The 13,053-nt window shown below is 36.1% G+C and overlaps 1 protein-coding gene across 1 annotated transcript; it reads right to left on the bottom strand.

Annotated features, from left to right (window-relative positions):
• Positions 1 to 10,701: 10,701 nt before the first annotated feature.
• LOC131058793 (probable L-gulonolactone oxidase 4) lies at positions 10,702 to 12,730 on the bottom strand. Its single transcript, XM_057992396.2, has 2 exons — positions 11,779 to 12,730; positions 10,702 to 11,537 (listed from the first exon to the last, which is right to left on the bottom strand). The coding sequence occupies exons 1-2, from the start codon at positions 12,728 to 12,730 to the stop codon at positions 10,702 to 10,704; spliced, it is 1,788 nt and encodes a 595-aa protein (XP_057848379.2).
• Between the last annotated feature and the right edge of the window lie 323 nt (positions 12,731 to 13,053).

The following is a 13,053-nucleotide window of genomic DNA, read 5'->3' on the forward strand; positions in this document are numbered from 1 at the left end:
GTCAAATTAATTTACAATTAATTCACAATTTTGCATATGTACAAATTAATCAATAGGTCCTAATTTGATCTTATGTGGTCCTAATAGGTCGTAAGGGGTGCAAGTAAATTTTGTAAAAGAAACCAAGCACTTGCATTATCTTGAATGATGTGGAAACAAGCTCATCAGCTGCCTAGAAGAGAGCAATTGGAGAAAAGCAGAGGAAATTGTTCAAGGATGATAAATACATAGAGAGTATGCAATACAAACAAACAATGTCTGGAATGTGTGATGTGAACTCTAATTTATGTCCGGAGGGACTAACTAGTTTTGGAGTTGGATGGGGAAACTTATTGGGCCATGCTTGGAGGAAATCAATGTGTTCATGTAAGGGCCACCTTTTTTCTATTATGAGAATGATGCTTTTGTACCGAAGGATATTTGGAAGACAATATCCAAAAAATTCTATGGTGTGGAACTAGAGTTGGTGGACTCGTCGAAGTACTTTTCAACTTCCAGAAGACTAGAGAATGATTCTTTCAAAATCACCCTTCTATTGGGAGATTGTGTACATATCCTGTTGGTCTTCTAAGATGCTAAAAAGTGTACTTCAAGTCCGCTAGCTCAAGTTCCACACCATAGAAATTTTTGGAAATTGTCTTCCAAATATCCTTCAGTGCAAAAGCATCATTCTCATAATAGAAAAAAGGTGGCCCTTGCATGAACACAATGATTTCCTCCAAGCGTGGCCCAAAAGGTTTCCCATCCAACTCCAAAACCAGTTAGTCCCTCCAGACATAAATTAGAGACCACATCACACACTCCAGACATTGTTTGTTTGTATTGCATACTCTCTATGTATTTATCGCCCTTTAACAATTTCCTCTCTTTTTTCCAATTGCTCTCTTCTGGGTAGCTGATGAGCTTGTTTCCATGTGTCCTTATAGGTCCTAAGGGGTGCACATGTGTCGCAATGGGCCTTAAGTGGTCCTAAGGGGTCACACATGTGTTCTAACACATGCGTGACCCCTTAGGACCACATATGACCCCTTGGGACACCATTTGGTCTTATGTGGTCCTAATAGGTCCTAAGGGGTGCACATGTGTTGCAAGGGGCCTTAAGTGGTCCTAAGGGGTCATGCATGTGTTAGAGCACATGCGTGACCCCTTAGGACCACATATGACCCCTTGCGACACCATTTGGTCTTATGTGGTCCTAATAGGTCCTAAGGGGTGCACATGTGTCACAAGGGGCCTTAAGTGGTCCTAAGGGGTCACGCATGTGTTAGAACACATGCGTGACCCCTTAGGACCACATATACCCCTTGTGACACCATTTGGTCTTATGTGGTTCTAATAGGTCCTAAGGGGTGCACATGTGTCGCAAGGGGCCTTAAGTGGTCCTAAGGGGTCACACATGCGAGACCCCTTAGGACCACATACGACCCCTTGCAACAACATTTGGTCCTATGTGGTCCTAATAGATCCTAAGGGGTGCACATGTGTCATAAGGGGCCTTAAGTGGTCCTAAGGGGTCACACATGTGTTAGAACACATGCGGGACCCCTTAGGACCACATATGACCCCTTGCAACACCATTTGGTCTTATGTGGTCCTAATAGGTCCTAAGGGGTACACACATGTTGCAAGGGGCCTTAAGTGGTCCTAAGGGGTCACGCATGTGTTATAACACATGCATGACCCCTTTGGACCACATATGACCCCTTGTGATACCATTTGGTCTTATGTGGTCCTAATAGATCCTAAGGGGTGCACATGTGTCACAAGGGGCTTTAAGTGGTCCCAAGGGGTTACACATGTGTTCTCACACATGTGTGACCCCTTAGGACCACATATGACCCCTTGCAACACCATTTGGTCTTATGTGGTCCTAATAGGCCCTAAGGGGTGTACATGTGTCACAATGGGCCTGAAGTGGTCCTAAGGGGTCACGTATGTGTTAGGACACATGCGTGACCCCTTAGGACCACATATGACTCCTTGCAACACCATTTGGTCTTTTGTGGTCCTAATAGGTTCTATGGGGTGCACGTGTTGCAAGGGGCCTTAAGTGGTCCTAAGGGGTCACGCATGTGCTAGAACACATGCATGACCCCTTGCGACACCATTTGGTCTTATGTGGTCCTAATAGGTCCTAAGGGGTGCACATGTGTTGCAAGGGGCCTTAAGTGGTCCTAAGGGGTCACACATGTGTTAGAACACACGTGTGACCCCTTAGGACCACATATGACCCCTTGGGACACCATTTGGTCTTATGTGGTCCTAATAGGTTCTAAGGGGTGCACATGTGTCGCAAGGGGCCTTAAGTGGTCCTAAGGGGTCATGCATGTGTTAGAACACATGGGTGATCCCTTAGGACTAGATATGACCCCTTGCGACACCATTTGGTCTTTTGTGGTCGTAATAGGTCCTAAGGGGTGCACATGTGTAGCAAGAGGCCTTTAGTGGTCCTAAGGGGTCACACATGTGTTCTATACATCCTAAGGAGTATATAATTATTTTATATGACCCCTTAGGACCACTAAAGGCCCCTTGCTACACATGTGCACCCCTTAGGACCTATTATGACCACATAAGACCAAATGGTGTTGCAAGGGGTCATATGTGGTCCTAAGGGGTCACTCATGTGTTCTAAGGGGTGCACATGTGTAGCAAGGGGCCTTTAGTGGTCCTAAGGGGTCATATAAAATAATTATATACTCCTTAGGATGTATACATACATACATACATACACCTCAGGACATGCTATCAGGGGTCGTGCGTGGTCTTGAGGGGTCACACACGTGTGACCCCTCAGGACCACACATGACCCCTAATAGCATGTCTTGAGGTGTATGTATGTCCTAAGGGGTATTTAATTATTTTATGTGTATTTATGTATGTGTGCACGTATGTATTTATGTATGTGTATGTATGTATGTAGACATAGGTATGTATGTGTATGTATTTTTATGTATGTGTATGTCCTAAGGTGTACATATAATTATTTTATATCTATGTATGTATGTATGTAGGTAGGTATGTATATTTGTGTATGTTTGAATGTAGGTTTGTATGTATGTGTATGTAGGTGTATGTATGTATGTGTACGTATGTATGTAGGTTTGTATGTATGTATGTGTATGTTTGTGTATGTATTTACATATGTATGTGTGTATTTATTTTCTAATATTCTAAACTAATATGATAGAATATATATAATTTAAAAAAAAAAAACAAAAAAAAAAACTTAAAAAAAACTTTAAAAAAACTAATTTTCTATTAAAAACTATTTTAAAAAAATAATATAAATTAATATGTTAAAATAAATACATTTAAAAAAAAAAAGGGGTACTTACCACTGAAACCCTTCTGGCCAGATCTATGTGACTTTTTGTGCTCTCCTTCTTAACTCCAAGCCGCTCAATGCAAAATGAGCGGCTTGGGCAGATTTCAGCACTTATATAGGGCAAGGGCTTTCTGGTCGGAACGGTTCCGGCCGGAAAGCCCTTGCCATGAGAGCGCAATGTGGTTGCCGAATGGGGCCAAATCGGTCCAACCGGAACCCTTTCGACCAGAATAGGCATTGTTAACCTAAGTGCGACACAGATCCATACAATCACCCACAAATGCATATTAAATAATTTTATAACAATCCTTGTTATAATAAAATATATGTACATTCAACAAAATATTTAAAATATTGTACATATTCTCATATCCCATCCTATAAGCAATGCATACTCATAATCAAATTTCTCCTAATTTTGAATGTTATGATTAGGCTCCCTTCCACTCATACACTTGACATTCCAAGAATAGTGTAAGTAATTCTAATTGAATAGTTATCTCAATTTTTTGTAAAAGTATACCACCATTATCCCCCAAAAATGATTGCATATATCTTTTAATAATTTCAATTTGTGTCATTATTTATTTATTTATTGCACATCTATATGGTACTAGCAAGTCCATTTCAAACATTGTTCCTAATTTCTAATAATCAAAATGCTTAAATACTTAGATATCAAATAATTAGAGTCATATAAAATGACATTTCAACATACCCATAACTATAGTAATAACTTATTGATTGTTATCGTTTTCATGTTGTTATATGCTATATAACTAAAGGTTACAGATAGTGTGTATAGTAGAGCTTGTTTAAATTTATGCAAGATACTACTAGAAAACTATTACCTTGATTCGATAACTCTCAATTTTCATCACAATGATTCTCATATTGCATGCATCCAACATACATGTACTTGCATATGTCAAAAGTTGTTGCTTTCCACCAACCTCATTATTTTTAAAAATTCTTCAAGAAGGCTGTTATATTTTTCTTATGACTATAATTAACATTTATATTTAATCTCCCAATTGAAACAAATGGTAGCTATAAATTTTAATCATTTATTATATTATAGATACAGTCTATTGGTTTATGAAAACATGGACAACATTTGTAATAAAACTCAAAACTTATTTCATGCAAGATTTCTCAACAACCATCAATATTATAAACACATGTTGAATATTATCTATAATAAACATCTTATGCTACAAAAATATATAAGTAAATTCAACATAATCTTGACATAAGAGGACAACCCTATAAGATAGGTATCCATTATCATCTACTTGAGCTACACCATCATTGAAAAGACTTTTCAAGATTTGGAAAATACCACTTGGGAAACCAAATGCTTCAATTGTCATCATGAAAAATGACCACTCCACTCTATCATTTGCCTTCGAGAAGTGTAGCAAAATATTTTTTGTGTTTTTATTAGAAGTCACAATCCATTCTATGGCCTCCCAACTACTAATGAGATTATCTAAAATGTATCTACCCTTTAAATTCCAATTAGGTGGAGCTAATAAATTTGGAGAATATATCCAAAATTCTAAGGGCCAATATTTTGCTGGGATCTTATATGAGACATCGAGGAGAGTAACATGTCTCCACTTTTTTATTATAGTCTTATCCCCATCCTTAGGGAGTAGCTTGATACTACCTTTATTGATGTTAAATATCTTATGTAACCTTCATTTATGGCTTCTAAATAGACTTGTAGCAGATTATCAGCTATTAGATCCAACTTCTTTTTATAGAACTCTATTGGGAGGCCATCTGCTCCAGGAGTGTTGTAATTATTCAACTTTTGAATTGCATTTACTAGTTCTTCTTTAGATATTTACAAATTTGGTTTTTTTGCAATATTATTGGAGATCTTCTTGGGAATTAATTTTTTAGATAGTTCCCTAGCATTATGCTCTTGAGGGATATTCACTTTAGTGGAGAAGAGAGTCTTATCAAAACTATTAATTTTTTTGCTTTTTTTCTTTAGGATCAATAAGAAGGTTGTTATCAGCCCCAATATGACCTACTTTCTCTCTAAAATTATTGGTTTTTATATGCCTAAAGATTTTTTTTGGATCCCTTACCTCCATAGTTAAGATAGTTCAATTTGGCTCCAAGTCTTAATACTTGTAACTTTTTATCTTGAAGATTTCTAAATTTACTTTTTGTTGTGATTAACTTTCCATTTACTCTTAAGTTCTTGGGATCACATTGAAGCTCCTTATGAATTTTAAGAAGATCTCCCTATGGTCTTATTTTGGGTTTCCCCTTATCTAATTCTCTTTTTTTCCAATAGTTTGAAAAACAATTGCCCAACTTTTAACATTGTTATCTCATATTTCAATGGTATTTTTATATTTTACCATCTATCTATTGAGCTCTCTTAGGGTAAATATTGCCTCATTTAACTCATCGTATAATTAATAAAAATGGTTCAAGAACTATATTTAATATCTGAATAATATCATCATTATAATAATAAAATTAATTAACACAATTAATTCAGTGTAAAACATAATAATAATAATAATGATGATGATAATGACGATAATAATTGAGGAATAAAAAGAGTAATACTTGTAATTAATTTAATACAAATTAAGTAATATCTACAAAATGACAGATAGTATTAATTAATTATGGTCATGACAAGGGCTGTGTATCAATTAATAATGGCCAAGATGAGGGTCATGACACTTATGTAGGAGTTCATCATTCGTATAACAAGATAAACAAAATGGTTATTACAAACTTTTCTATTTTTCAGCTCGCAATCCATACTACAACTGATTAGGTCTCCAAAGACTTATCTAGGACACCAAAAGTGTAATAGGGTCACATTAGAGGTTCGTGGCACCATAGATTTAAGGAATCTCCATCATCTCAAGTTATTAGGTGTTTTGCATGAGAAACATATATTTTTATTTCCTTTTCCCTTCCCTTTTATTGTTTTGGCATATTTGAAGAGCACATATATTATGAAGTTTGATTTTTGCAGGCATATTACGAAATTTCTTTTTTGAAGATAGGTAAGTGATTTGGTGAAACTCGATATGGATTGCTGGCTAATGAGCTTACAAGGCTATGATAGTAAATTATACCCTTTTGAAGGTCATGATACAACTCAATAGAGCTCTATGAGGGTAGCTCAGTATGGATTGTCACTGAATAATTTGGGAATAAATGGTTCAAGAGTTTGAGGAGGTAATAGTTCAAGAACATAGGAATCTATCTCAGAGCTACATGCTTTTGAGGGTAACGAGGTAGCTTGATAAAGTTCTACCTATACTTCCAACATAAGTCTTCTCAAGAATGTCTATATGTTTTATGTAATCGATATGTTATTTTTATGTGTTCCAAACCTCAAGCGTGAATTATATGTAGTGTGTTCTTTGTGTGTTTATAAAGGGCTAGAAGTAAGACATTTGTTTTTGATATATGGGAAAATTATTCACTCATATTATTGAAAAAGATGAATTCGAGAGAGATAGAATTATAAATTTTATTCTAGTTCTGGTTGATTGCCGATGATTATAATTTACTCATGCTACAAGGTAAAGTGGAAATGATATTTTTATTTTGTTAGAGCTAAAATTTATTTTTAAAGGCTGAAACAAGACTAAAATATGAATTTTCAAAAAGATGATAGACATGTTGATGTTATATAGGAAATGCTTAAAGAGTTGGAAGAGGATGTCTCGTGTATCTCTAGGTATGTAGTCAAGGTTATAATGATAGAGAGCACGATCCAAATTATTACCTAGAAATTTAGTATAGAAATACAACAAATATATGTGGAACAACAAAAAAAATATTTTGAGAATGAAGAGATGTATTTTAGTTTAAATAATGTCCTTTTCAAGGAAGAGATAAAAATCGATATAAAATTTTAATAAAATGGCCACATTCGAAGACCACCTCTAATACTAAATTATAATCTAACATCAAACAGAGAATATAGAGAATATAAAATTTTAATAAAGTAACCCACACATTTCTCATGTATATAAAAAATATTTCATTGCTTGTATCATACGTTCATTTACAAACTAAGTGTGAGAATCACACACTAGATAACTAAAGGTTACAAATAGTGTGTAGATCAGAGCTCGTTTAAATTAATGCAAGATACTACTAGAAAACGTTTACCTTGATTCGATAACTATCTATTTTCATGACAATGATTCTTATATTGCATGCATCCAACATACACATGTACTTGCATATGTCAAAATTTGTTGCTTTCCACCCACCTCATTATTGCAACCTAACATGTATCTATTTTGAAAAATTCTATGAGAAGGCTGTTATATTTTTCTTATGACTATAATTAACATTTATATTTAATCTCCCAATTGATACAAATGATAGCTATACATTTTTATCATTTACTATATTATACAAACAGTCTATTGGTCTATGAAAACATGGACAACATTTGTAATAAAAATCTCAAAACTCATTTCATGCAATATTTCTCAACAAACATCAATATTATACACACATGTTGAACGTTATCTATAATAAACATCTTATTCTACAAAAAGATATAAGTAAATTCAACATAATCTTGACATAAGAGGACAACCCTATAACATAGGTATCCATTATCATCTACTTGAGCTACACCATCATTGAAAAGAGTTCTCAAGATCTGGAAAATACCACTTGGGAAACCAAATGCTTCAATTGTCATCATGAAAAATGACCACTCCACTCTATCATTTGCCTTTGAGAAGTGCAGCAAAATATTTTTTGTGTTTTTATTAGAAGTCACAACCCATTCTATGGCCTCCCAACTACTAATGATATTACCTAAAATGCATCTACCCTTTAAATCCTGATTAGGTAGAGCTAATAAATTTGCAGAATATATCCACAATTCTAAGGGCCAATATTTTGCTGGGATCTTATATGAGACATCGAGGAGAGTAATAGGTCTCCAATTTTTTATTATAGTCTTACCCACTCCTTAGGGTGTAGCTTGATAATACCTTTATTGATATAACCTATGTAGCCTTTGTTTATGGCTTCAAAATAGACTTGTACCAAATTATCAACTCTCATATCCAAATTCTTTTTATAGAACTCTATTAGGAGGCCAGCTGCTCCAGGAGTGTTGCAATTATTCAGCTTTTGAGTTGCATTTACTAGTTCTTCTTTAGATATTTCCAAATTTGGTCTTTTTGCAATATTATTGGAGATCTTCTTTAGATATTTCCGAATTTGGTCTTTTGTTTATTGGTAGCTTGATAAAGATCTACCTATACTCCCAACAAAAGTCTTGTCAAGAATGTCTATGTGTCTTGTGCAATCGTTATGTTCTTTTTATGTGATCGAAACCTCAAGCGTGAATTATATTGAGTGTGTTCTTTATGTGTTTATAAAGTGCTAGAAGTAAGACATTTGTTTTTGATATATCACAAAATTAGTCACTCATATTATGGAACAAGTGGAATTGGAGTGAGATAGAATTATAAATTTTCTTCTAGTTTTAGTTGATTGCCGATGATTATAATTTACTCATGCTACAAGGTAAAGTGGAAATGATATTTTTATTTGGTTAGAGCTTAAAGGGTGAAACAAGACTTAAATATGGATTTTTAAAAAGATGAAAGACATGTGGATGTTATATAGGAAGTTTTTAAAGAGTTGGAAGAGGATGTCTCACGTATCTCTAGGTATATAGTGAAGGTAATAATGGTAGGGAGTATGATCCAAATTATACCGTAGAATTTTAGTATAGAAATACAACAAAAAAATTTATTTTGAGAATGAAGCGAATTTTTTAAGTTGAAATAATGTCCTTTTTAGGGAAGAGATAAAAATTGATATACAACCTTTTAATGATGAGGTTAATATGGAGAAATCAAATAAACATATTGCATATTGTAAAATCACATCACAAGGCTTTTGCTACACATTTAAATCCTTTTGGTAATGCAGTCACTTTTGTTAGAAACACAGTTGTCGTTGTACCGAAATAACGATGTATTAATGCCCAATACAATTGCAAGACTTGATAAATCCACGAGAGGTGATTAAGCCATGTCACAAAATCGAGCAGTGTCTTGTGCATCACAAAGAGACCAAGGGCGCACACCTTGTAACAATCCCGCCAGCGCAAGTGAGGGGTTTGAGCCTGTGACTCGGGCTCTGATACCACTTGTTAGAAACACAGTTGTTGTTGCACCAAAAGATCAACCTATTAATGCCCAATACAACTGCAAGACTTAATGAATCCATGGGAGGCGGTTAAGCTATTTCACAAACCCGAGCGCTATGTTGCACATCACAAAGAGACCAAGGGGTGCACAATTTGTAACAACTTTGTATGGTAATTGTTTCATTTACATGTAATTAAGAATATTGTTATCCCGATTACAGGATTTTAGAGATCGTTGAAGAAATAGATATTCTTGAACAATATAAGGAGCAAATACACGAACAATAAAAGCATTAATATACAAGGTTAAAGAGTCCAAAAATATGTTGATAAGTACCATGCATGGTCACTACAACTTGGAAAAGATGTGATAGATAGAGAGGCGTTGATGAAGTATATGGGAGTGTTGTTCAATCACATGAAAATGATTTATTGCTGGAACGAAATCAAAGTGTTCATGAAGAATATGGACAAGACCACTGTATTGAGATGGAAATTAAAAAAACCACCTCTTATCATCAAATTACTAGTGTGAGAACGAAAAGATTCAAGGTGAATACTTGAAAAAGGATATAGAAGTGGAAAAGAAAAAGAGATGACTACTAAAAATTGCCATGGAGACCAAGGACAAGGAGAATGTTCTTAAATATTGTGATAAATAAAGATACCAAAAGGAGGCATTTTGAACGCTTCACATGTACAAGAACACATATCGTAGCAAGAAGGTGATAGGAACTATCGCTACTATTTGCAATTAGAACATTTGACAAGCAATTATAAAATATTTAATGATTAATTAAAGTATGTAGTCAATTTATCTTTCACAAATTTCAAAAGTCTTAATAATTTAAAAGCCTATAATTTTACAACAATTTGAAAAAAAATTAGTTCGATCTAATAGGATCTCTTATTAAATTCTCGTATCTCTAACTTAAGAAAAGCCATATAATATTAAAAAAAATAAAATGATTATTTAAATTCTAGACCATAAGAAATGCTAGAATGACAAATATTAAAATAAATCTATAAAAATATATAACCAAATGATATATCAAGTACTCCTTACAGTATAAAATATCAAGTTGCAAGTTATGTAATCAACACGCATTTATTTGTTGAGGATACATTTGTTATTTACTGCATTGAATAAAACTAAAGAAGATTCCACACAGAGCGGAGCTATAAACTGTTAATTGAGTTTTGTGCAAACACGTGCCTTCTTCCAAACCTTTCCCGGTTTGCAGAAGTACCCTTTTTGGGGAGCACAATGACTGTCCTCTCTACACTTGCAAACTTTGTCCAATGCGCACCCATCCCTGAAAATCTCTAAACTTCCTCCCCCGATCCCAAACAGACCATCTGTCCATTCATTAGAAAATAGTCCGGACGAATCAAATTTCTTCTTCACCTCCATGAACTTTTCTAAATTAGTTGCCCTCTTAGCTAGTCCTTGAAACAGGTAACCCCCTGATTTGCCCCAATGTAACACGCCACCATGCTTCTCAATTATCATCTGTTCAATCTCTTCATAGACATCTTCATTCCACTTGGGTGTACCGACCGCCCTTGACCTATAATTCATCATGTCTAATGTCACCACATCCTCCTTAGGTCCCAAATACGCATCAGATTTCTTAATAGAGCGCATAAATATTCCTGACATGTCACACAATTTTTGAGGATTCAAATCCCTTATCCTCTTCACATCCTTTATTACTTGGGGCAAACGAGATACAGGCACTCTTAGTTCCACACCAAAGTATAAGGTAGCGTATATTCGTCGATCCCAGGAACAGACGGTCTCATTTTTATCTAAAATTGATGTGGGAGTGCAAGCCACAGAGTATCTTCCTGCTTGGCAGCCACCAGACGTTTGCATGTGGTGATTGAATCCTATTACCGGGTACCCCGTAAAGCGTTTTCCATCATTGAGAAAGCCGCTACCATTAATTGCAAGATCAAGTGTCTCGTTTATGAGTACACTGCATATAGCTTCAACGTCTGCCCTATCTTGGATTGCTTCATCTACACAATAGAATCAAATAATTAGATGAATAGACACGAATATTATTTAACTTTGTGATGAGAAGGTAGAACATTAAATCTTTAAAAAGTGATGGAAAAAAACAATAAGTTAACCCAAAGGCCTGATCCTTTAACTAAGCATTCGGTGTCTACTTTTATAAGAAAACTATTTGTTTATCATTATCATAATCGTTATTTATTTGGTGAAGATGGGCACATCAATTTGTTGACTTGTACTCACAATCTGCCGCTTTTCTTTCGATGTCGACTACACTGCTGGCGCTGCCAATTATAGAGTTGAGGCCATCTCCTGGAACATTGACTGGGTGTCGATCAATGGGAATATAAACCGCCTTCCCGTGTGAGGGAATCCAGTTTATGTCTGCAAATTCATGAGCTCTCAGGAAACTCTCGGCTTCATATTCCAGATCGGTGTCATCCTTCACCACGGTCGAAATGGAGCGCTTGTACATTGGCTGCAAAGCGAATGTGAGTTCGGAAATCGCTCCAAGAGTGCCCAGAGACAATCTGGCAGCATTCAATTCCTCGTCTGCTTCTGTCAAGCTGATCACCTTTGCATAGCCTTGGGAGGGAGAAGCAGGAACAACTAATCTCATTGCAACCACATACTCATAAACGCCACTGCCTTTTCCAACGAGGCCGCTGTCATGGGCGCCGGTGGAGATAACGCCGGCGGCGGAGACGCCGCTCCAGTAAATCATGGCGTTCAGAGCCAACCCTTCCTTGGCGGCCGCCTCCAGAACGTCGCTCATCAGCGCTCCTGCCTGAACCCTAATTGTCATGGCGGTCTTATTCACTTCAATTACAGAGGCATAGTTTTGGGTGGATATGATGAGGCCTTCGCTTCCCACGCACACCAGTTTTGGCTCACTGTGAGACAGCTTGCTCACAACTTTGATTCGTTGCTTGTTTTTCACTGCATTCGCAACAGCTTGCACAAGCTCTGCTTCTGATGTGGGCCATGCAGAATTCTGAGCTTTACAAATCCCACGGTCGTCCCAAACGCCTTGGTAATTGAAGACGTCGCATGCATTGCTTTTGCATTCAATTGCAGGAGGCGGCGCACAGGTTGCCTGAGAAGCCAACGTTGTTATGCAAAAGTACTGCAGCGACACACACAGGACCAGGAAAATGATGGATGTGGTCATCGCAACTGACACAGTTACACGCATTTACTCGTGATATTTTTCTTGTATTCTCTCTAGTGTGAGTATAAATAAGGCATGAGTGAATGTTACCCTCGAAATCTTTGTTGCACCAAATACCTAAAGTTTTACAACTTTCGTTCACGAAACAATTCAATTCTTCAAATTTCACATGAAAACTGTCATTTCGCTTTTATACGGCAATACAGACGATTCTGGGTATTGAGTAATCTTACCCAAATGAGAGCTTTTCCAGATGGTGATGGTGTTGGTGTTCTCCCGGAAGCAAAGCACGCCATCTATTCCAAACGTGCGCTCCGTCATGGCTATTTGCTGCACGAACCGAGGCT

This window comes from Cryptomeria japonica, chromosome 5, assembly GCF_030272615.1.
Source record: "Cryptomeria japonica chromosome 5, Sugi_1.0, whole genome shotgun sequence".
Classification (NCBI taxonomy): domain Eukaryota; kingdom Viridiplantae; phylum Streptophyta; class Pinopsida; order Cupressales; family Cupressaceae; genus Cryptomeria; species Cryptomeria japonica.